This window comes from Giraffa tippelskirchi, chromosome 2 (assembly GCF_054371585.1).
Source record: "Giraffa tippelskirchi isolate mGirTip1 chromosome 2, T2T-mGirTip1v1.2.pri, whole genome shotgun sequence".
NCBI lineage: Eukaryota > Metazoa > Chordata > Mammalia > Artiodactyla > Giraffidae > Giraffa > Giraffa tippelskirchi.
This window is the reverse complement of record NC_137276.1, coordinates 160,882,526-160,906,872: the sequence shown is the minus strand read 5'-3', so window position 1 is coordinate 160,906,872 and position 24,347 is coordinate 160,882,526. Positions and strand designations below refer to the sequence as shown.

General features: G+C 40.0%; 1 protein-coding gene across 1 annotated transcript in view; it reads left to right on the top strand.

Annotated features, from left to right (window-relative positions):
* Positions 1 to 24,347, top strand: part of ATP13A5 (ATPase 13A5) — a 123,850-nt gene that overhangs the window by 93,537 nt on the left and 5,966 nt on the right. Inside the window, exons 25-29 of the mRNA XM_081573656.1 lie at positions 1,010 to 1,082; positions 12,353 to 12,527; positions 15,173 to 15,375; positions 20,366 to 20,454; positions 22,736 to 22,816. Of these exons, the coding sequence (XP_081429782.1) occupies positions 1,010 to 1,082; positions 12,353 to 12,527; positions 15,173 to 15,375; positions 20,366 to 20,454; positions 22,736 to 22,816 (621 nt within the window). The remainder of the gene's footprint in view (positions 1 to 1,009; positions 1,083 to 12,352; positions 12,528 to 15,172; positions 15,376 to 20,365; positions 20,455 to 22,735; positions 22,817 to 24,347) is intronic.

The window sequence follows — 24,347 nt, the reverse complement described above, 5'->3', positions numbered from 1 at the left end:
CACCCTGCATATATAATGTTACCATTCTGAGGGGAAAAGATATGAGAAGGAAATGTAAAAAAGACAGAGAAAGAATTGCAGGATGAGAAGAACTCAGAAACCATTTGCATTCTCTGAAAGTCAAGAAATTAGAATTTCAGTTCCAAAGTCTCCATGAATAGAGTTGATTGAAATCAGTCTACTCCGAGTCATTCACTCTGATGGTCTAGATCTAAGTTAAGAGTGTTCTCCAAGAACCTTCGCCTGGAAACATCTTGGCCTTGAGTTCACTTTCTAAGGGGCCAGAAATATTTTCATTGGCATCAATGTGATCTGGTAATATGCATAGAGCCAGATTATGACTTAGTGCTCAGTCAACAGCCATGAAGAAAAACTGACCTATCTGCAAAAGGTATTGCAAGGCAAGTTCTTGCAGAGTACTTAGCTGACTTGTTTATTTAAATACTTTCAGTGTAAACTGAAAGGAAGTTCTACGTCTACACAAACCTTAGAGAGGCAGGTGTACCAGAACGAAGTCTGCAATGGGCTTACTTGGGGTAGGGAACTTGTTCAGTTTGTGAAAGTAAATGGGTTTCAAGAGAATCATGTGAACTCAATCCATGGATAAAGACAGAGAGAAAACCCTGTTCAATGATTTGAAGCCTTGATTTCAAATTTTAAGTGTAAAGTTCCTAGAAAAATTTTCAGGCTTTAATATCTTCTGTTGAGAGTTCAACTACCCAAGCTGAATCTGCAGCTGCCAAAATCACTGTGACCAGTTGAGTGTTTCTCAACTGACTAATTCTCATTGCAATTAATAATATGGAATTAAGTTAAACACTGCAAGAAGAGTGATTTGGTTTTATTCTATCCAATGAGATGCTAAAGAGCTTAGGTAAATCACTTTCTTCCTAAAACAAGGAGGAAAATAACACTGGCTTCCTGACTGATTTCAAGAAGAGTGTTGGGGATGGTGAAGATGTTTTGATGTCAGAATCCTCACTTATCTTTACTTTTCTTTCCTTTTCAGCAACTACAACTGTTTGGGAATTACCAGTATCTCATGCAAGATGTTGCCATTACGTTGATGGTCTGTTTAACAAGTAAGATCTTTAGCAAAGTAAACCATATTGTTTGTATTTATCCATAAAATTCTAGAAATACTCATACAAATAAGAGCTTCTGAGAATGACACTTTAACTCCCAGACCTCACTGTGTGTGTGCATGCTCAGTCGCTTCAGTCATGTCATGGACCGAACCCATGGACTGAAGCCTCCCAAGGTCCTCTGTTCATGGGATTCTCCATACTGGAGTGGGTTGCCATGCCCTCCTCCAGGGGATCTTCCCAACCCAGGGGTTGAACCCCGAGTCTCTTCTATCTCCTGCATTGGCAGACAGATTCTTTACCAGTAGTGCCACCTGGGAAGCCTGCCAGACCTCATTACCTATGAACTTTTGAAAGTGGTGTTGGTAGTAAGGTGAGGCTTGAAGTCCTCAGACTTGACATTAATATATCCTGATAGAAAATAGGTCTTAATTTCATAAAATTGTCAACATATTCTGAGTTCTTTGTAGGTTTGTGTCTTATACACAGAAAAATGGTACAAGAAATCCAGGAAGGGAAATCTTTAAAACCCAAAGGTCATTTTCTATTATTCAGCTATACTTCTCATTGACATGAAACCAGAATTTTGCTAAGGCTTTTGATGTTTGAGAACAAATGCTAGCATTTTATTTTAGTGGAATTCTCTCACAAGCAAGGTGTGGCTCATAGCAACTATTGCTCATTTCCTTCCTTTGAGATGACACTGATAAAGTATTTCCTATCAAGGAACTCAAAGCTTGATACTAACCCTTAATAAGTGAGAAAGGTGACTGCCTTAACAGAGAGCAAAGAAAAAGAATGACACACTCATCTCTTTTTCCTTGTTCAACAATAGAAGTGTTATGAAAAATAACAGATAAAACATCCAGCAATGCAGAACATTAATAACCTTGAGAATTTCATGTAGCATCATAAAACGTGAAACTGATATTGAAGTCGTTTATTACATCATCTCAGTGACGAAATTTACAAGTGTCAGAGATTTAAGTAATATCAATTTTGATTCTTAGGATTGAAATATCTATGCATAGCCCATGAAAATACTCTCTAAGTGTTATTAATATTCATATACTGGATAATTTTGAATCAGATAAATGGATGGGTAAATTTGCTTCTACAATGTTGGCTATATTTTAAGCAATATGCATGATTTTCTTGTGAACATGCACAATGATATAAAAAAGAAAAGAGTACCAGGAGGTTTCAAGAGCTAAGCTACCAGGCAGTAGCATGAAAAGATATGGCCATTCTCCATCATTTCCTATCTCTGTGACCTTTGGCAAATTCAGTTCAGTTCAGTCACTCAGTCATGTACGACTCTTTGCGACCCCATGAATTGCAGCACACCAGGCCTCTCTGTCCATCACCAACTCCCGGAGTCTACCCAAACCCATGTCCATCAAGTCGGTGATGCCATCCAACCATCTCATCCTCTGTCGTCCCCTTCTCCTCCCGCCCCCAATCCTACCCAGCATTAGGGTCTTTTCCAATGAGTCAACTCTTCGCATGAGGTGGTGAAAGTATTGGAGTTTCAGCTTCAACATCAGACCTTCCAATGAACACCCAGGATTGATCTCTTTTAGGATGGATTGATTGGATCTCCTTGCAGTCCAAGGGACTCTCAAGAATCTTCTCCAACACCACAGTTCAAAAGCATCAATTCTGTGGTGCTCAGCTTTCTTCATCGTCCAACTCTCACATCCATACATGACCACTGGAAAAACCATAGCCTTGACTAGACGGACTTTTGTTGGCAAAGTAATGTCTCTGCTTTTAAATATGCTATCTAGGTTGGCCATAACCTTCCTTCCAAGGAGTAAGCGTCTTTTAATTTCATGGCTGCAGTCACCATCAGCAGTGATTCTGGAGCCCCAAAAAATAAAGTCTGACACTGTTTCCACTGTTTCCCCATCCATTTCCCATGAAGTGATGGGACCAGATGCCATGATCCTGTTGAGCTTTAAGCCAACTTTTTCATTCTCCTCTTTCACCTTCATCAAGAGGCTCTTTGGCAAATTACTTACTAAATAAATAATTGATTCACTGGGGCTTCCCAGGTGACTCAGTGGTAAAGAATCTGCCTGCCACTGCAGGAAACACAGGAGATGTGGGTTCAGTCCCTGGGTCTGGAAGATCCCCCAAAAGGGAATGCAACCAACTCCAGTATTCTTGCCTGTCAAATTCCACGGACAGAGGACCCTAGCAGGCCACAGTCCATGGGGCCACAAAGCATCGGACACAACTGAGTGACAGCATGCACGCACGTACAAAATTGATTCATGTGAAAGGTCCTTACAGGGTTGTGAGGATTAGATAAAACAGTGCACGTAGTGTATAGCACAGTGCATGGCGCCCTATAAGCACTCCTTACAAGATGAATGATATGGCACTACCCCCTCCCCTCATTGTTTTTTTTTGAGGTAATTGACTAACTTGTTGAGCACTTGAAAAACTTAAGACTGTGTACAAGTAGACTGTTGGATTAGAAATTTAAAACTATGAGTGGTAGCTTTGCCTCAGAATTGCCAGATGACATCAAGCAAGTTGTTTTGAGCTTTTGCACACTTAATTTCCATTTTGGTCATGAATTTGACTCTCAAGGTGATGAGTATACTTTACTGCTTCCCATGGCAAGAGCCTATGGACTCTGATACCAGTTGCTCACCCTGTGAAAAGCCTCTCATCTCAGAGCAGGCTGAGTGGGAGAGTTGAGATGACTCAGAGCAGGACCACTGTTACCCGTGGGAGTAAAAAGAAGGGTGATAGATCAGATGCGTAGTGTTCTTTCCAAACGAGAGCACTTCATTCAATTAGTATCCAACAAAGGGGTAGCTGACCTACTAAATCAGCTAGACTGATGAAGGTGAGAAACACAGGGTGGAAATAGCTTTTTTTTTTTTTTGGTGTCTTTTTACGTTCTGCCTTTGAACACTATCACTTTCCCATCCCTGTGAGTTCAATAATACTATAGGCAGATCATTTCCTGGTCATTTCCAGGTATTGAAATGATCTCATCTTTAGATGGGAAAAGTCCAGGTATTATAAATTAACATTTCATATTCTCATCCAATTCAAAGTTTTCTTCCCCAAGTGAAGCCTGACCCATGGCTTGGAGTAGGTGGTGTTGCTGCTGCTAAGTCACTTCAGATGTGTCCGACCCTGTGCGACCCCATAGACGGCAGCCCACCAGGCTCTGCCGTCCCTGGGATTCTCCAGGCAAGAATACTGGAGCGGGTTGCCATTTCCTTCTCCAGTGCATGAAAGGGAAAAGTGAAAGTGAAATCGCTCAGTTGTGTCCTTTCCTTCTCCAGTGCATGAAAGGGAAAAGTGAAAGTGAAATCGCTCAGTTGTGTCCGACTCTTAGCGACCCCATGGACTGTAGCCTACCAGGCGCTTCCGTCCATGGAATTTTCCAGGCAAGAGTACTGGAGTGGGGTGCCATTGCCTTCAGAAGGCCATAAACTCTGTTTCCCTTGTGTCAGCTACTTTCAACCCTGCTTCGGTGAATGCAAGTAACAAGAGCCCAGGACTTTCTACTTAAATGAGGGTATTGTATTTGTCACCTGTCGAGTGTATTCTAACAAGGTAGATAGCTAAACTCAGGCCCTTTGCATGGGGCTCACTAGTGAGTTCCTGAGTCCTTTAGAGATTCCCTGTGGATTGTCTGAACCAGACCACTCCCTTACACAGGTGGTGCTCTCTCCTCTGACCTCTCAGTTAATGATTCCTTTCATTAACTGCCTTCTGGTGGTGCATATCACACAGCCTTTTTCTTCTGCTGGTCTCTCTAACCTCAGCTGATTGCCCCACTGGGCAAATTCTTTCTGAGACTGCTCTAGCCTGGCTAATTTACAGAGGGTCTGTTTGACCTCCTAGACAGATGTGGCATGTGTTCTCACTGCTGCCCCCCTCTCTTCCCTTTGATATTACAAGCAGGACAATGAGTGCTAATCTCCACCCTCACCACTTCAGGACTTTCCTACAGTGGTTCTTATGATTTGCTCTCATTTGTGTTGTGATGCTGAGACTAAAACCACAGTTCTTACTGCTCCTAACAATTCCTATTAAGGAATCTCCATGGTTTTCTCTTATGTAGTCTCTACATAGGTAACTGGGGGAAGGAGGATGACATGTTTGCAGTTGAAGGACCAGGATGAATCCCTCTTAGTATGTACTATAGCAATATGGTAGTCATCTCTCTTTACATTAAATTGGCACTTACCTTTCATTGTCCTTGGACTTCCCTGGTGGCTCAGATGGTAAAGAATCTGCCTGCAATGTAGGAGACCTGGGTTCAATCCCTGGTTTGGGAAGATCCCTTGGAGAAAGTATTGGCTACCCACGCCAGTATTCTTGTCTGGAGAATTCCATGGACAGAGGAGCCTGGCAGGCTATAGTCCATAGGGTCGTAAAGAGTTGGACATGACTGAGCAACTAACACTTTCATTCTCACTTATTTTTTCTTTTCATTGTCCTCAAATATGAGGCTCAGCAAAATTCCCCAGACAAGAGGAGAATTTCCATTCAACCTCACCTTAGAAAAGTGTTCATCTCCTACTATGTGTCAGGCACATAAGTACCTGGGCATTAAAATGTTGATCACTGACATATAGAGTTTAGTAGAGAATTCACATACATTAATGGATGAAATACAAGTCAAAAATAGTGAGTATCAGGAAACAACAGATGCTCTGGCAGTTTTGGAAAAGGGGAGTTTGTTTTTGATGATCTGTAGTTAGGGATGAGACAGCAATGGAGAAAAGAGAAATACTGGGGTTGGCTTCATGGAAGAAGTAGCATTGGCACCAAAATAAGAAGACTGAATAGATTTCAAATATCTTTTATCAAAAGAAAGGCATTTCAAGTAGAAGGAAGCAGCATGAGCGAGAGAGCTGATAAATATAGGGCATGAGTTTTTCAATTTGACCACACTGTAGGGTATGTGGAAAGAACAGCAGGAGATAAAATTTGAAAAAGTAGGTTGGGTCAGATCACAGAATCTTGACTACTAAGCTGAGAACTGTGAACATTTATCTGCTGACATTGAGTCATGGACGATCAATGTGAAATCATTCTCATCAAGCTATCTACATTTCCAGGTTCCCAGGTTAGGGCTCTGACTTTCAAGCCTGAATTAGTAAGGGACAAAGATAATGCCATCACAATATGCTAACTGAAATAAGACAGAAAGACAAATACTATTGCTTATACCTGGAATCTAATCTATAATCTAGTGACTATAACAACAAAAAAAAGCAGACTCACAGATATAGAGAAGAAACTAGTGGCTGCCCGGGGTGGGGTGTAAGGTACACTATACGGGTGGGAGTGTAGGAGGTACAAACTACTGAATGTAAGATAGGCTACAAGGATAAATTGTACAACACCAGGAATATAGCCAATATTTTGTAATAACTGCAAATGGAATGGAGTGTAACACTTAAAATTGTATAAAAATTGACAAAATTAATTTAAAAACCATAATGAAATAAATCTACCAGTATATTCTCTTGGAAAATGTTTTAAAAAGATAATACTATCATCTTATTTATTTATTTACTTGCTTATCTATCCACACCCCGCATTGTCCCCACAAGATTTATGGCAAAGGCTGCCTTAAATATACAAAGGCTGCTAATAAGACAAGATAGGCTTCCCTGATAGCTCAGCTGGTGAAGAATCCGCCTGCAATGAAGCAGACCCTGGTTCGATTCCTGTGTTGGGAAGATCCCCTGGAGAAGGGATAGGCTACCCACACCAGTATTCTTGGTCTTCCCTTGTGGCTCAGATGGTAAAGAATCCACCTGCAATGCAGCAGACCCCGGTTCAATTCCGGGGTTGGGAAGATCCCCTGGAGAAGGGAAAAGCTACCCACTCCGGTATTCTGGCCTGGAGAATTCCATGGACTGTATGGAGTCACAAAGAGTCAGACACGACTGAGTGACTTTCACCACCACCAGTAAGATATAATACATGAAGGAAAAATCTAGGACAAAAATGAGATGGAGTCAGAATAGTCAATTAAGAAAATGTGTGTCCTGGGAATTCCTTGGTGGTTAGGAGCTGATGCTTTCACAGCCAGGGGCCTAGGTTCAATCCCTGGTTGGGGGATTAAGATTCTGCAAGCTGCACCAGTGCCAAAAAAGAAGAAAGAAAAAAAGAAAATGCATCTCGTGAAGTCCCATTTGACCCTCTTAGGTATAGAAGCCATCTTGAAAGGAACTTGTTTAGCTATGTCTCTGTTCTCTTCAGTAAGCCCCACTCAAATTAGAACAAGAAAATCGAAGAAGGCATGTTTAAGACTACAATTCTCACACACACAAAAGTATCTGAGAACAGAAACTTGGAAGCACCTGGGCCTGAGGAGGGCTAGAATCTTCTTTCCTTATTTCCAAGAAACCATCCTCTGTCTTTCTTCTTCTTTCTAACCTTCCTGTTTTCAACTGACTTCTACTCATTCACTTTGCAAATGACCCCAAATGGTAACTATTATTGGGTCTCCATAACCTTTCTGCTTGTCCTCCTAAGCCAATTAGCTCAACCTCTCAGTGTCATTTGCAAATTGTTTAGAAGGAAAACTGATCACCTTCACTTGGGTAAGTTGCCCACTCTAGGTCAATCACTTTTATGAATGAGGGACGAGTCATGTAATTCAGCTCCATTTGGGCAATCACTCCAGCACATGGGAGGAAGGCAGTGTACAGAGAAGGAGGCTGTAGGGGGGATTTATCCATCACATAAATACATCTCTTCTTAAGTTTCATCTGTGCTTCAGTGAGTCCTTTCTGGGTCTTGGGCCTCTTGAAGGATCTAATGAAAGATAAATATTTTTTTTTCACCTTAGAAATTTCCTGACACATGCTCAAAATTTTGCATTAAGTTTGGGTGGGTTCATTAGCCTCCTAAAATTTGACTTACATGACTTGAAATGTCCATAATAAAAAGTAAGCCAACTATTTAGGAGAAACATACATACATAATATCCAGATGATGATGAGCAATTAAAAACTATACTTTGAGAATATAATTTAAAGCTGCTAAGTCCTCCCATACAGCAGGCTCTGGTGCTAGGTTCAGTAAAGGACAGACAGTGAACAAGACAGGATTTCTTTCCTCAGGAAGCTCACAGTCGGCTAGGTACATGTATACTTTATCATTTGAGCCAACATGAAGCTTTACAATCAGACAGACTTACATCACCACCATTTCCCTCACTAAAGCAAGGATTCTACTTCTCCAAACATCAGTTTCTTCACCTGTAAAGTAGGAGATAAATACATATTTTGCATTGTTTCTTTAAGAAATAATGATAATATTTATAAAACACTTGGCACAGCCTCTGGACCTAGTGAAAGGGCTTCCCTCGTGGCTCTGACAATAAAGAATCTGCCTGCAAAGCCAGAGACCTGGGTTCAATCCCTGGATCAGGAAGATCACCTGGAGAAGGGAATGGCTACCCACTCCAGTATTCTTGTCTGGAGAATTCCATGGACTAGTAGGGACTCTAAAATGGTTGTCATTATTTTTATTAATAGTCAAGTATACAAGTATACTTCCCTATCAGAAAGTATTAAACATCTTTAAAACAGAAAAAGTTAAAATAATCTTTATGTAATAATCTGTATCAATCAGCTATTGTCACAGTAATGCTGTATAATAAACCACCCTCAAAACTCAGTGGCTTGCAACACCCACTTATGCTTCTGTGAGCTGCCTGTCATTCAGTTGGTCTCAGTTCAGTTCAGTTCAGTCGCTCAGTCGTGTCCGACTCTTTGCGACCCCATGAACCTCAGCACGCCAGGCCTCCCTGTCCATCACCAACTCCCAGAGTCCACCCAAACTCATGTCCATCGAGTCGGTGATGCCATCCAGCCATCTCATCCTCTGTCGTCCCCTTCTCCTCCTGCCCCGAATCCTTCCCAGAATCAGGGTCTTTTCCAGTGAGTAAGCTCTTCGCATGAGGTGGCCAAAGTATTGGGAGTTTCAGCAGGTGGGCTCATCTGAGCCACTCTGCTTAGGATGTAGATTAGATAGTCTTGGTCCAGGTTCTGGGTTTAACTGAGGTTTGTTTCAGTTTTCTTTCTGAGGCCAGGCCGAATAGACAGACCTGGGCATGTTATCAGTATAGATCAAAGAGAGCAGAGCCAGAGAGCAAGTCAAGCCACGCAAGCATGCCTCAAAACTCTGCTAACACATATATTACCATATGTAAAATAGATAGCCAGTGGGAATTTGCTGTATGATGCAGGGAACCAAAGCCAGTGCTCTGTGACAACCTAGAGGGGTGGGATGGGGAGGGAGGCTCCTGAAAGAGGGGACATGGGTATGCCTGTGGCTGATTCATGTTGATGTGTGGCAAAAACCATCATGATATTATGAAGTCATTATCCTCCAATTAAAAATAAAAATAATAACCCTGCTAACATCTCTTTGGCCAGAGAAAATCACACAGTAAAAAACAACATTAAGGGGAGATAAAGTACACTCTTCCACAATGAGATGAGACCAATAATTCAGTCTCTCACAGTCCCTGTGTAAAAGAAAAGGCAGAAATTACAATGAGCATCCAAAAAAGAGAAAACCAAATAGGTAGAAGGCAGATGCACAGAGATGCAATTACATGTCTCTCCAGTACCCACAGCCTCTCCATGAACTCTGTGGTCACATTCTACCTTGGATATTGGACGACAGAGAGAATTCCAAGCACTGCGGCCTCTGCCTTCTGCAGCCTCAGTCTCCTTGCACCCCTTCTCAGCATTGACCACAGTCCACCTTGTCTGCCTTGTGAGCCCACGCAATGACTTCTGACACCAAGTACCTGGAGTTGGGCCAAACCTCACAGCCTTCATAAGACTGCCTTCACTTTAGTATCAGCTGTGAGTTTGAGAGTCCTCAAGCTACGAACACCTCTGATCTGCTGGTTATTAATATAGGGGTTCTTACTAGTCCCTCAGAATTCAATCATGCACAGAAACAACTCACAGGACTCAGGAAAGGGGTATTTAGCTTATTACAGCTTTATTATAGCAAAAGAGTACAAAGTAGAGCCAACCAAAGGGAAAGACATAAGGGCAAGGTCTGGGAGGATCTCAAACGTGACATTTCCATTGGCCTCTCCCTCACGAGTCAGTTTGCCTTACTCTCCCGCACAGTGATGTATGACCATATTCAGAATATTGAAAAAAAAAAAAAAAGAGACACTCACCTGAGCTTTAGTGTAGGGAATTTTTACTGAGGTTTCGTTAAATAGATATGATTGACTGAACCACTGGCCATAAAGTTGAACACAGTCTCCAGCTCTCGTCTTTTCCCTTGAAGGTTGAGTTGATAGCAAGTGGCTTAAAGCCCCCAGCCCTCTAATCACACATTTGGTATTTTGGGCATGGCCAACTCACACATCCTGAGTCATCTCATTAGCACAAACTCTCTTCAGGCCCATTGTGGAAAAAAAAGATACTCCTATCAATTAAGAAATTCCAAGAATTTAGAGGATCTACCCCAGGAAGTGAAGACAAAGGCGAAACTCCTCACTCCAAGAGTTCAGAGGTGACCTCCTAGGAATCTGAGATGAAGACTAGTCACTATCTTTATTACACACCCCATGTGTTTCCCAGTGGGACTCAAGCTCTTTGGAAGCAGATAACATGTTCTTCTTACCTTTGCATACCTCGTAGCCTCTAGCTCTACACCCTTCTGGAAAAATTGATTAAATTAGTAAAGTGAAAGCTTTAGACAGCCAGAGAACTTTAGATAAATGAGCTGCAAGAGCCTTTGGAGGCCATTTAGACATTCTCACACATCTGGAAGCCCCTTTGGGGCTTCCCAGGTGGCACTAGTGGTAAAGAACCTGCCTATCAGGGCAAGAGCCATAAAAGACATGGGTTCAATCCCTGGGTTGGGAAGATCCCCTGGAGGAGGGCATGGCAACCCACTCCAGTATTCTTGCCTGGAGAATCCCATGGACAGAGAAGCCTGGTGGACTACAGTCTATATAGGGTTATAAAGAGTTGGACATGACTGAAGCGACTTAGTATGCATGCCATGAGAAAATGAAAGACCAAAGACTGTCTGTGATTACCCCAGAACATGCACTGAGCAAACTAAAGACCCACTGTAAACTTTTATTATCCAACACTGGATGCTCATTCCCCAGTGCCCTGTCCCCACAGGAATGAACACAGCCCTAAGGATATATACCCCCTCTTTCTTACATCAAAGAAAGCAGTCACAAGCTATGAAAATGAGAGAAGTGACAGATGTAAAGAACTGAAACATCCTGACCTCTCCAAGCTTCTTTCCTGCTCTTCCCTGAGAAGTAAAGTACATTCCATTTTCATCAGTTTGCTAGTATATAAGACTTCTAAGATGGATGTAATCATCTTTTTTTTTTTTTTTGGTGTGCAGTGTGTGCTTAGTCATTCAGTTCTGTCCAACTGTTTGTGACCCTATGGATTGTAGCTCGCCATGCTGCTCTGTCCATGCAATTTTCCTGGCAGTGATACTGAAGTGGGTTGCCATTTCCTCCTCCAGGGATCTTCCCGACCCATTGCAGGTGGATGCTTTCTTGCTGAGCCACTGGTGACTGCCCATTGCCAACCACAAATGTTAAAAAACAAATACTAGGACCAAAATATATTTTAACACTCCCATCTAAAGGCAATATTTTAAGTTCCTTTTCCTAAGTCTAATGCACTCTAGCAGTCCTCCATTTGCACACTTCTTCAGGAGATAGCAGAACACACCTGCATCTATCCTGGTAGCATCTATCCTGGTACACTGAAGTGCTCAAATAATGTTGGCAGAATGAATAATAGAGTGAACGTTTTTTTGCTTTTTTAAAAATTTCCCAGCATATGAACTTTAGTCCAACTAGATGCCTCCTTACTCTCTACAGCTTCACTCTCCACTTCCCTATCATCCTTGAGAGATATAACAGTACTCTTATTCAAGTGAGAGGCCATCTTTTATACACCATTCTTGACCAATCTGGTTGTAAAGAAAATATCTGCACCATGCAATATGGTACATGTACTAATTATAGAACTTTTGAATCCATCACTTTCATTTCTGAAGATAAAACCAAAGCATGGACGAGGCCAAGGTTGGTAGCACTGGTGTGCAGCTGGGCAGTGAACTTACCTAGATATAAACCCTCAGTGCATGTTTACTGTATCTGAACCCTAATGCAAGACTCAGAATAACATGCATCTCAATCTTTTATTCTCAATAATGAAACTGGACCTAGGAAAAATACATTTGTCTTTCAGTGAGCGCAACGCATGCATACCCAAAATTGGCTCCATACCGACCATCAGGACAGCTTCTCTCTCCCCCTTTGCTGCTGTCAGTTGTTTTGAACACCTGCTTCAACTGCATTGTGCAGGTCTGTGCATTTCTTTTGTTGAAGCAGCAGCCCTGGTATTGTGAGGTCTACAGATACAGGTAAAGTTTGTTTCCTTAGTTTTCCTTTCTGAAGGTGGTACAATGAATATCTAATGACCTTGTTCAAATATGTTTGAAATATATTCAAAAATTTTAATTAACCAAAGTTGTTTCTGTACTACTAAATATCAGTGATGGGATATAACACAGGACAGAGTCAATGGCTGGAGTCCTGGGGTGAGCTAATGTGGAGTGGGTGGGGAAAGATCTCCACATTGGCTGTTGATATATAGATGTAATAGTTACTTGACTGGATGAATGTATTCACTCGCTGGTGGTTTGGATGTCATATAAACCAGAAGTTGGCAAACATCTCTAGTAGAGCCAAGTAGTAAAAATATGGGGACTTGTGGGCTCTGCAGTCTCTGCTGCAACTACTCAACTCTTCAGTTGCAGTGAAAAAGCAGCCAGAGACAACACATAAACTAGTCAGTGTGACAGTGTTCCAATAAAACTTTATTGACAAAACCAGGCATCAAGTCAGATTTGGCTGATGGGCTTAAGTCAACAGGCCCCTGCTATACAAAACAGATTTGTTCATATTAGTTTCAGTTTTTCAAATGAATGTTAAAATTAAAATATTTGTTGATGAGATCAGTGTTCTGATTTTACTGTAGACTCGGGGCAAATCGGGAGAAGGCAATGGCACCCCACTCCAGTACTCTTGCCTGGAAAATCCCATGGACAGAGGAGCCTGGTAGGCTGTAGTCCATGGGGTCGCGAAGAGTCAGACACGACTGAGCGACTTCACTTTCACTTTTCACTTTTCATGCATTGGAGAAGGAAATGGCAACCCACTCCAGTGTTCTTGCCTGGAGAATCCCAGGGACAGCGGAGCCTGGTGGGCTTCCGTCTATGGGGTCGCACAGAGTCGACACGACTGAAGCGACGCAGCAGCAGCAGCAGCAGCAGGGCAAATCTCTTCACCTCCCAGGGCTTTAATTTCCTTAATTATACATTAAGGGTAAGATGAGGTGAACTTAGACGCTCATACTGTTTTTTTTCTGACAAAGCCTGCCCGATCTCCAAAAGAGAAGGGCAGAAAGAGTTGATCTTTTTGGAGTAGGGCTTGTACAAACTCCCCTTCACTCCTCTGTTATCCTGAAGGCATCAGAGCCCCAGGGATCAGTGGAGAGACTGGAAACTACAAAATGATGTCTAAGATTGTCATTTAGAACCCAAATTCAGAAATTCAAGTATTCCTTAGAGTATAGAGTTCATTTTATTTCAAAACCAGATTTTTCCAGAAATTGGAGCACATGTATTCAGAGAAGTAGCCTTCTGATTGAATCTAGGAGGCAACTTGGGGTAACCAAAAGGGTGCTGGATAGGTTGTCCTGCCTTTGTCATTAACTACTCAACTGTCTTATTTGCCATGCAAGTTTATTAGATTAGATATATTTTGGTGTTAAACTCTGTAATTCAGGCCTTCTAGTCTATCTATTCCCTTTGTGCTAGAAAGCTTTGTGACTGTTGATTGCTTGCTTCATTAATGTATTCTGCAGGCACCAACTGAACAGCTACTATATGCAAAACACATTTTGGGAGCCTAAGAAGTCTAAGATGACAAGACTTATGCCTTGCATTTGAATTCACAATTGAAAAATGAATTTTATCTATAAACAGTTGTAATAGTAGCAAAAAGTTTGAAACTAAACAAGAAAGCCGATGAAACAAATTCCTTTGTGGGTTTGATTATTGAAAAAATGAAGACTGCAAATGGATCAGCCAACATGGCGAAAGTCCATATCTTAAATATTTTTCTGAGAAAATATCATGTGGCATCACTGTGCTAGGTGCTAAGAATTTGCTATATATTTGAGTAAAACAAACAAGCAAAGGGAAATAATACCAGAAGTAAAATTTCACATTCAAAGAACTCTCATCCCAAGAATGGAAAATTAAAATATGTGAAGGAATAATTGCAAAACAATGAGCTAAATGCATCACTAGAGAGAAGACTGAAGGGTACTAGTTATGCTCACCACTGAATGTAAAGAATTTCAGATAGAAATAGGATGTCTGGACTCAGAGGTGTGCAAAAGGGGAAAAGGAATATTCCTCTATGATTGGAGTAGAAGGAGCATGGGAAGTCCGGCAAAAGATAAGGCTGGAAAGGTTGACTGAGACCAGAGTTTGAAAGTCTTCTGGGCCTACCTGAGAAATTTGAGTTTAATTTGTTAGCAAAACAGAAACACAGACACTCATAAGCAGGAGATTGTTCAAATCCTCATGGAGAGGTTTTGGTTGTATGAGGAGAGTGCATCAGAATAGGGAGATTCCAACTCAGGACCCATGTTAAGAGATTTATATCAGTCCATAAAAGGAAACACACCATGCACGCATACATACCTATAGAGTTCATATGCTCTGAATTGAAAGGAATTTCACAGGAAATTGTTATCCAAGCCCCTTCAAGACAGATCATTTATTCTAGATAGATTTCTGGACAAAGAACAATGTTGACTTCCTGTGCAGTTTATTTCTGCTTTGCCACTGCAAGAGATGAACAAAATATATCCTGGTAGTTATTTGCTGGAACAGTTTGCAAGGTAAGGTCCCTGGGTCATGATTAGTTAATTTTTTCCTACTGGCTAGATAAAAATACAATGACAGTTCCGTAAATGCTGGTAATTTTTTTCTAGTAAGTGCCTTCTGGACAGCCAGAGTAATTTCTCAACAAATGTGAATTTGTCAAGAAACTGGACTGGAAATGGAGCATTGCTTCCTGGTTCAGTTTTAAGCTTTGAAAGTACCACGCTGTGGCCCATCATCACCATCAACTGTATCGCATCAGCATTTATCTTTTCTAAGGGCAAGCCATTTCGAAAACCTATTTACACAAACTGTAAGTGTGAAATTTAATTTTTCTTTTCAAATATGTTTTTTCTACTCTCCCACTATCCCCAGAGTTGCAACTTACTGGTGAAGTGATTGGCTGAGAAGGAAACAATTGTATTACTCTAAAGTTGAGTACTGAACCATAATTATCACAGGTGGTAAAAAGTCCAAGGGCAGAAACATGTTTATGCACAGATAAGCATGAGGTGTATTGAATAGTCATGAGTCATGTCCTAATTTGAGTATTATTGATTTATTCATACTTTATGTATCTTAGTAAATATTTGTGGCTCTCTCCATTATAGATCCTATGCATTTATTTTAAAAATGAATCTTCTGCTTTTTGTATTTTTTTATATAGTGATTGACTTTTTCCCATTATATTTTCTAATCAGTGATCACAAATACACATGAATGATATTGTGCTGATTATAATGTTTATTTTCTACTCAGGATCCTTTCTGAATTTTGCTATTAGTCTCTGCTATTTGAGTGTTCTATAAGAGTAATTACTATCATCTGCAATTAATAATGTTCCACAGGGAATTTCTTGATAGTCCAGTGGTTAGGACTCTGCTCTTCCATTACAGGAGCCATGGGTTTGATCCCTTGTTGGGGAACTAGGATCCCACAAGCCACATGGCATTACCAAAAAAGAAAATAATGTTCCTTCTTCCTTTCCAATAGCTATAATGCTTATTTATATTTTCTGTTTTAGTGTACAATCCAGAATTTCCAGGACAATGTTAAGTAATAGGGAAGCAGCAGATAGTTCTACTCCTTCAAAAAAATACTTCTAGTAATTTTTCACTTGTAAATATGGTTTTGAATATTGGTTCACGGTGGGCCACATCATGTGAAGAAAAATATCTTTCTATTTCCAGTAAATCAAGAGTACGTTTTAAAATTATAAAATGGGAGATGTATTTCATCAAGTGTGTTCCTTACATCCTGCCCTTCTTCCTTCCTACTAGGGTGATTATACTTGTTTTTTATTTCGACCTATTGCTAGAACACATTACATTAATAAACTTATTCAATATTTCCATATTCTTGAACAAATTCTACTTATTTGTGGTGGATTTCACTTTTACTAAAATGAATCCTACTGTTTTTTAATATTGCTTTCAATATCTACATTTTGTCTGGGATTGGTCTGAAGTATTTTGTGTTAGAGTTTTTTTAGGTTTGGATATTAAGACTTCAAAATTCTTGGACTTTTTCTTTCCTCTGAAAAATATTTCATAGTTAGAAATAGTCTATTACTTCACTATTTATGAGAGCCCAGAAAAATCATCTGGTTCCAAATCTTTTCACTGAAAGAGTTAATTTTTTGAGAATTATTTAGGTATCCTCTTTTTAAACTGTTTTTAAAAATTAAAAAAAATTTACCCATAATTCCATTTCATTGAGATTATTTTGTTTTAGGACAGGGTTTTGAATGATATTTTCTTATAATTTTAATGCCATCTACACCTTTTAATATCTTCTCATATTAATTATGTTTATGTGCACTATGTTCCAGAGAAGGCAATGGCACCCCACTCCAGTACTCTTGCCTGGAAAATCCCATGGACGGAGGAGCCTGGTAGGCTACAGTCCATGGGGTCGCTGAGAGTAGGACACGACTGAGCGACTTCACTTTCACTTTTCCCTTTCATGCATTGGAGAAGGAAATGGCAACCCACTCCAGTATTCTTGCCTGGAGAATCCCAGGGATGGCGGAGCCTGGTGGGCTGCCGTCTGTGGGGTCGCACAGAGTCGGACACGACTGAAGCGACTTAGCAGCAGCAGCAGCAGCACTATGTTCATTTATTCTTACCAGAAATGTACTTTTATGGTTTTCTTTAAATAATGCAGCTCTCAGATTTAATACTTCCGTATGTTTTCTATTTTCTAATTTATTCACTTTTGTTTTTCCCATTTTCCCCCTCTTCTTACTTTCCTTGGAAACTTCTTTAATGTTTGAATTGATTTTATAATCCATATATTTTCTTTCATGCTTATAAAATTAGAAAAAACATCAAGACCAATAATTGTAGTTTGGGTTACATTCTTTACATTTTCATATGTCTCTTATTATGACTTAATTTCCCCTTTGACCCACGAGTTACAAGCATAGTGGTTTTCAATTTTCAAGTGGGAAAGGATTTTGTTTTCATTCTCTTACTACTCTTTTGCTTAATAGCTTCCAAATGGACTTAGTTTCCTTTTTGACTCAACAGATCCTTAGAATTTTGATTTGTATGTGGGGAGATTTTTCCTTTAAATTTAGTTACTAATTTCTAGTTTTATTGTCATGATCAAAGAAAATCTATCCTGTAATATTTCTGATCTGGAAATTTTACTCCAATTTTGTATATCACATGTCATAAACTCTAATTTCTAATTTTCAAAAAAAGTCATAGATGTTAGAGAAGTCTCATTCTTATTCCTAAATTAAAAATTAATTTATCATATAAAACCAGTTTTAGCAATTATATTATTCACATGCTTTCTGTTTTCATCCCCCTCCCCACCATTTTCTTTTGTATAGATGTTTTGTCAGAGGTTTTGAGAGCATGCTAAAATCTTGTTTTAATTACAGTTTTTACAAATTTTTTCCTGAATTTCTTATTTTTGCTCAAATTTTTCTTAATTTTGATATAGTATCTGACAATGTCCCTGGGTCCTGTCGAATCAAATCAAGATTCTATTTTATGTTTTCAGGTTGCTATTTTTTTATTGTAAATATATTTTACAAGGAGAATATATTACATTGGCTAGTACTTTAATTTGAATAATAGCTGCAAAGTCATTCTAAATATAATGAGTTAATTAGAGCTGAACTAGTTACATCATAGGGACTTAAATTTTGTGGGTAAATTCAAATCCCTATGTCAAACATAACTGATAATTTTATATGAAAAAAATTTTTTATAAACATATTCTAACAAACATAATCTTATAGTAAATCATATACTCTTAAGGTTATAAGTCAAAAGTTCTCAGAACGGCTATTAAAATATACAATTGTTTTAATGTAACAGAAAAGTCTTTACCTTTTTAAATAGTCTTTGACAGATCAACTCTATGATGATGAGCTATAGAACAAGTACAGATTTAATTTTTATGGAAACAGGTGTGAATATTTATTAAGCCTCTTCTTATCTGAGAATAGTCTATAATGGCTTGCCCAGGGCTTGTCTTCCCAAATCACCTGTGCAAACAGAACCCCATTCTTTCCAGTTTCCTCATCAATAGTAATTAATTATAGGAGGGCACCATTCACTTCAGTTCTTTGTGAAGTTGTCCGATCAAAGCTGAATTAAAGAAGAGAGCCTCATCATTTTGTTTCCATTCTGCTCATTTGTGCCCTAGCCTGGCCTGCTTTTCAGACCCCTAGTCTGAGGGCAGTGTGACGTGCACAGTACTCAGCCCAGTTCCAGTGAGCACCTTCATCAGGATGGACATTTGGGGCATCATCTTCTTCCCAACATCTGGGTCCTTGGGACTTGGAAACACTGAAGGAAATGAAAAATCCACACAGCCACCTCCTAGGGCTTTCTCATCACCAATCTGCTCAGATTGCTTTATTTTAGGAGATGCAGCTCCCTCCTTTCTTCTCTCTGCCTCACACTCCTCTCAAGCAAGCATGGGTATTCTTCTAAGAGGTGCTACATCTAGTTGTATATGTAGAGTGAGCCATGAATGATTATGAAGGTGAGTGTAAGTGGTGAGGGTTAAAACAGAGCTCTTGTGGCTTCAAAATATAGGGCCTGATATAGAGGGACAGTTCCTCTGATTTCTGTTTAATGTAGATCTATGCAGGGTTGGGGACCCATAAACCATCAACACTGGAAGAAATGAGGTAGAGAGAATACAAGAGAAAATCTAGCTTGTTTTTAAATTTTGAAGACCGTAAGTATCATAACACAGCAACACTGATTAAATGCTGCTGTTTGGGCCTGAAGGTGCTAATCTCATTGAAAAGCATATATAAAGCACTGTCTACAAAGTGCCTAGAAGCTGATGGACACAAGAGGGGATGGGGCTGGGGAAATAAGGACAGGGATGTTGGCACTGTGCATCCTGAGAAATTGAGCATCCCAAAGTAAAGCCATCTGGGCAGGTTGGAGAGAAAGAAGCCAGCAGATACGCATGCTGGTTTCTCACTTCCACTTCCAATTGGGATCCCAGAGGAGCAGATCAAAATCCCTTTCAGGTGGTTATAACATACTGAATATATATATATATGAAGACCATGCAAAGCAGAGTGATAAACATCATACGAAATAAAACTTGGTAAGGGAGAATTGGAGAGTCTTTAAAAGAAAGTGGTATTGGAACTGGGTTTTTTAAGAAAAACTGGGAACTTGCCAAGACTGGAAGACTACCATCTACACAGGGTATTTTGTGAACAAAGGCACAAAAGCTAGAAGGCATTGGGTCTCTGTGAGTAGCAGGTTTATGGTTTAACTTTCCCAGAACTTAAGGAAGAGTAAACAGAGATCAGTTTAGAAAGCCTGATTGGAACCAGACTGTGGAAGGCCTTGAACATCAATCATTCAAGACCCTTGTACTTTATTCTCTAAGCAATGAAGAAGAGTGAGGTGCCACTAAGAAGACTGACTGTGTAAATAATTTATTCATGAACGACTCACTAGACCCGAGGTGATAAAGCATCAGGAACTCTCTGGTGATCATTTACATAAGCTGGTCACTGCAGGGTTTCCCAGCCCCAAGGACTCTTCAGTTGAGGTAACTTCTTCATGGAGTTTACTAGAATATATTTAACTACCAACTTTCTACACTCAGCCTTTCAAGGAAAGATTTTTAAGATATCACCTTTGTCTTGTAAGCATTAGAACATATTTTAAAACATATGAGGATATATCAAAACATCTGAAGATGTATCCAGTATTTGCCCAACAAAGATAACTGATACTGAAACATGTGTGCCAAATTACAGGAAACAGTCCCTCAGCATCTAAAAATAATGTTTGCTGTTTCTTCAGATATATTCTCATTTTTGCTGGCGTCTGCCTTGGGCCTCACAATTTTCCTTCAGTTTTCTGATTTTCAAGATATATACCATGGAATGGAGGTATGTGGAATCCGTGACTCCTATGTGCAGTGGGACTGTATTTGCATTGTACTGATAATTTACAAGTCAGTTACACCCATATTCTCTCTGGTCACTGAATATTGTGAGGCTATTTTCATTTACTAGAAGAGCTAATAACATATCTCTGTTTCACACATGCTGGCCTGAGTGTTTTCATATTATTAGTATCATCAGTTGGGTTCATTTATTCTGTTTATACCTGGAACACTGACTGTGTTTGGATATTTTATTCTTCTATGTTATATTAATACAATGAAATTAATGCATTAATACAATTAATCCTCCAACTTTAATTTTTTAATCATATAGTATAAGTCCTTTATAATGTAGTTGTGAAGAGTAAGAAAATGTTGACTGTAAGCCAGTCATGTTTTGTCTGTAAGACGCTGACAATGGGGGGCTCTTATTTCAAGGGTTAAAATTAAATTTATTAATAAGTTATTGAGCCTATTTTTGGACCTAGCATTGTAGGAAAAATAAAAGAAGGACAAAGATTGGCTCTGGCTCTCTACCTATAGTTTAGTTCCAAAGATGAGCCATACCCAGTGAAGTGATGTCATGGCCGCCTGAGGCCGTCCATGCTTAAAGAGCATGTAAAACAGAGAGAAGTGGGAGGGACATAGGAAGGAGGAGCTCTCCCTGGGGCCTGTGGCTTCCACAGGAGGCTTCATGCAGGAGATGAAACTTCATCTGGTCTGGAAAGATAGGTTCGACTTTGCTAAGTAGGAGGTAGGGACATTCCCAACTAGGAGAACAGCCTAAGCACAAGCAGAGAGGGCTGGACCAATCTCTTTTGTTTTGGAAATGCAAAAGAATGTAGACTGGCCGAGAGGAAAATCCAAAGCAAGATTTGTTTCACAGGCCACTTAGAAGGTTAGCTAAGATTGAGCCAGTAAGTTGTGGAGTAGACGTGGATGGAGGAAGGCAGACAAGGATGGTTCAACTCTATGCTGAGGGCAATGGGAGTCACTGAAGACATCAGAGCAGGTTTTTCAGCAGAGCACTTAAGATAGATTCGTTAGATGACAGCAGGAATGCTGTGTGTGAGACAAGACAGGCTGTGGAGAGAGAAGCAGTTAGGATATGAAAACCCAGACCATTCAGTCACTTACAAAGCATTGTGAAGCTTCAGAGTGGGCTTGGCACTGGGCTTACAAAAACAAGTAAGACGTGGTCACTGCTCTCAAGTAGCTCAGAAGCTAGGAGGGGAGAGCATCACAGAAGATAATTCCAAAGCGATGTGACAAGTGCCTTCCAGGCCAAGGCATGGAGAAGTGACCTCCCAGATTAGGGCAGTGGCAGGATGCGGAAAGGGCCAAGCACTTCACTACCATCTGACCCACTGCCGGATCTCACAGCCCTCTCCAGACCACCCTGCTACCCAGCAAGCCTATTTCACATCCTTGAGAAAGGCTGTTTCCACTTAGGAGGAAAAATAACATGTTGTTACTTTAAATAACCTATGAGAACAGGGATAAGAATCAAAGGTGAGCATTTAAACATTGTGGAGGTTTTAATCCTGTGGTTTTAGTCCTAAACCGAGCTCAGCCTCTACACAGTCATCCTAGCTTTTAGGGTCAAAAAAGTAATTTCATAATTCATTTTTTGCTATGGATGTATCTATGGGAAGTTGTAGATCTCACACCTATTCAATAAGTGTATTTGGTGGTCAAGGGTACTCTTTAATCCTTAAAAGGAGATAGATTGAGCCAGTTCAGCTTTCATCAAGGCATTAGATTTAGGGCTGAGAATATTTATTCAAAAATTATTCACCGAGTATCTATCAAAATAAACTTGAACCGCTGTCTACCTTTTATTTCTTTTACTCATATGTCAATGTTACTGAACGAACGAGCCCCAAGTAGATTTTGCTTTGGGAGCATTAGAAGTAATAATATCATTAGATGAATGATTTAATCTTTCTTGTATTTGAGAAGATAAAAATGAAGAGAGAGAACACAGGCTCCGAAGTGTCCTGTCTCATGTCTTTGATCCAGGGCACGTTTACTCCATGTTTATCATCAGGCAGTGGAGGTGGTACTGGGCGAGAGGCAGTCAGACCTTATTTGAATTCTGACTCTGCCATTTATTTCTTGGTATTGAGTCCTAGGGCAAGGTACTGACCTTCTCATCTGTAAAGCTGAGAGAGTAACACCAGCCCTCCAAGCCCAGAGAGTTGTTACAAATATATATAAATTAGAGAATGTGTGTTCAAGTGTAAAGTATGCAAAGTATAAAGGCAGTATTTCTTTTTCAACAGTTCGTCCCGACTGTAACATCATGGAGGGTTTCAGTTTTGGTGGCAGCTCTCACCCAATTCTGTGTGGCCTTCTTTGTAGAGGTAAAGAAGTTTCTGTATGGCTCACTATCTGGGGAAGCATAAATAAAGGGCTGACTCCCAACAGATGCTCATTGTTTAGAGCAACCACTTTTATCCCCCAAAGTAATAGTTATTAAGTGTTTGTAAAAACTACACATGTTCTCATTGGGGGAAATGAAAATGATTTAAAATTCTTTGAAGGCTGCATAGAAATGCTCTCGGTATCTGCAGCATAGGAAGCAAAACATCAAATTAGCTAATTTTGTCTCACATGAAGGCTTTATATTGTACTTTCCTAGTAGTCTTAATAATCTGGTAGAGACTAGATCAAATGACCTTCCAGCTCTAAAGTTCAGTGAGATCTTTTAGAGTGAAGAACTGTCTTGGAGGGCTTCCTTAATTAAGAGAGAAGGGAAGCCATTGCTCATTCTAGTCAATTCTTACCCTTGAATGTCTTCTCCTATAGCATTTCTCTTCTACTCAGTGTCACTAAATGAATTTACCTTCTCAGTGAAAAGCTCAGGTACTATTTTTTAAGGGATAGTTTAAAAGAAAAGATTCATGAAGTTCCTTGAGAAAAGGTATCAACCAAATTAAGAAAAAATATGTGTGTATACAAATATTCCATTGTATACAATGCATGTAAAATTTCTCATACTCTTAAGGAATTCTATTCCTGAGACTTCATTTAAAAAATAATTTAAAAAGAAAAATTTACATGTACGGAGATTTTCATCACAGTATTATCTACAGTGATAAAATATTAGAATCAAGTGTTCCAAAAGTAGAAGTGTTGTTAAATAGTAATATAGAAATTTGAGTAAATGTTATACAATCATTAAAAATGATTATTGAGAAGATAGTAGCTACAAACTGTATACAACAGAGAAAGTAGAATGCAATATTTGATCACTTCTATTACTATAAATGCATAAAGTTGTGTGCTTGTAATCATAGAAAAAAAGAGAACCCCCCAAATGGAAAGCAAACAGCTTCCCTGGTGACTCAGTGGTAAAGAATCTGTCTGCCAATGCAGGAGACGTGGGTTTCATCCCTAGGTTGAGAAGATTCCCTGGAGTATGAAATAACAACCCACTCCAGTATTCTTGCCTGGGAAATTCCACGGACAGAGAAGACTGGCAGAGCCTACAGTCCATGGGGTCGCGAAACAGTCAGACAGAACTCAGCAACTAAACAACAACAAAAAATGGAGAGCAAAACCCATTTGATTTTTAGAGTTCATTCATTCATTCAGTTCAGTCGCTCAGTCATGTCTGACTCTTTGCGACCCCATGAACCGCAGCACGCCAGGCCTCCCTACCCATCACCAACTCCCAGAGTCCACCCAAACCCACGTCCATTGAGTCGGTGATGCCATCCAACCATCTCATCCTCTGTTGTCCCCTTCTCCTCCTGCCCTCAATCTTTCCCAGCATCAGGGTCTTTTCCAATGAGTCAGCTCTTCGCATCAGGTGGCCAAAGTATTGGGAGTTTCAGCTTCAACATCAGTCCTTCCAATGAACACCCAGGACTGATCTCCTTTAGGATGGAC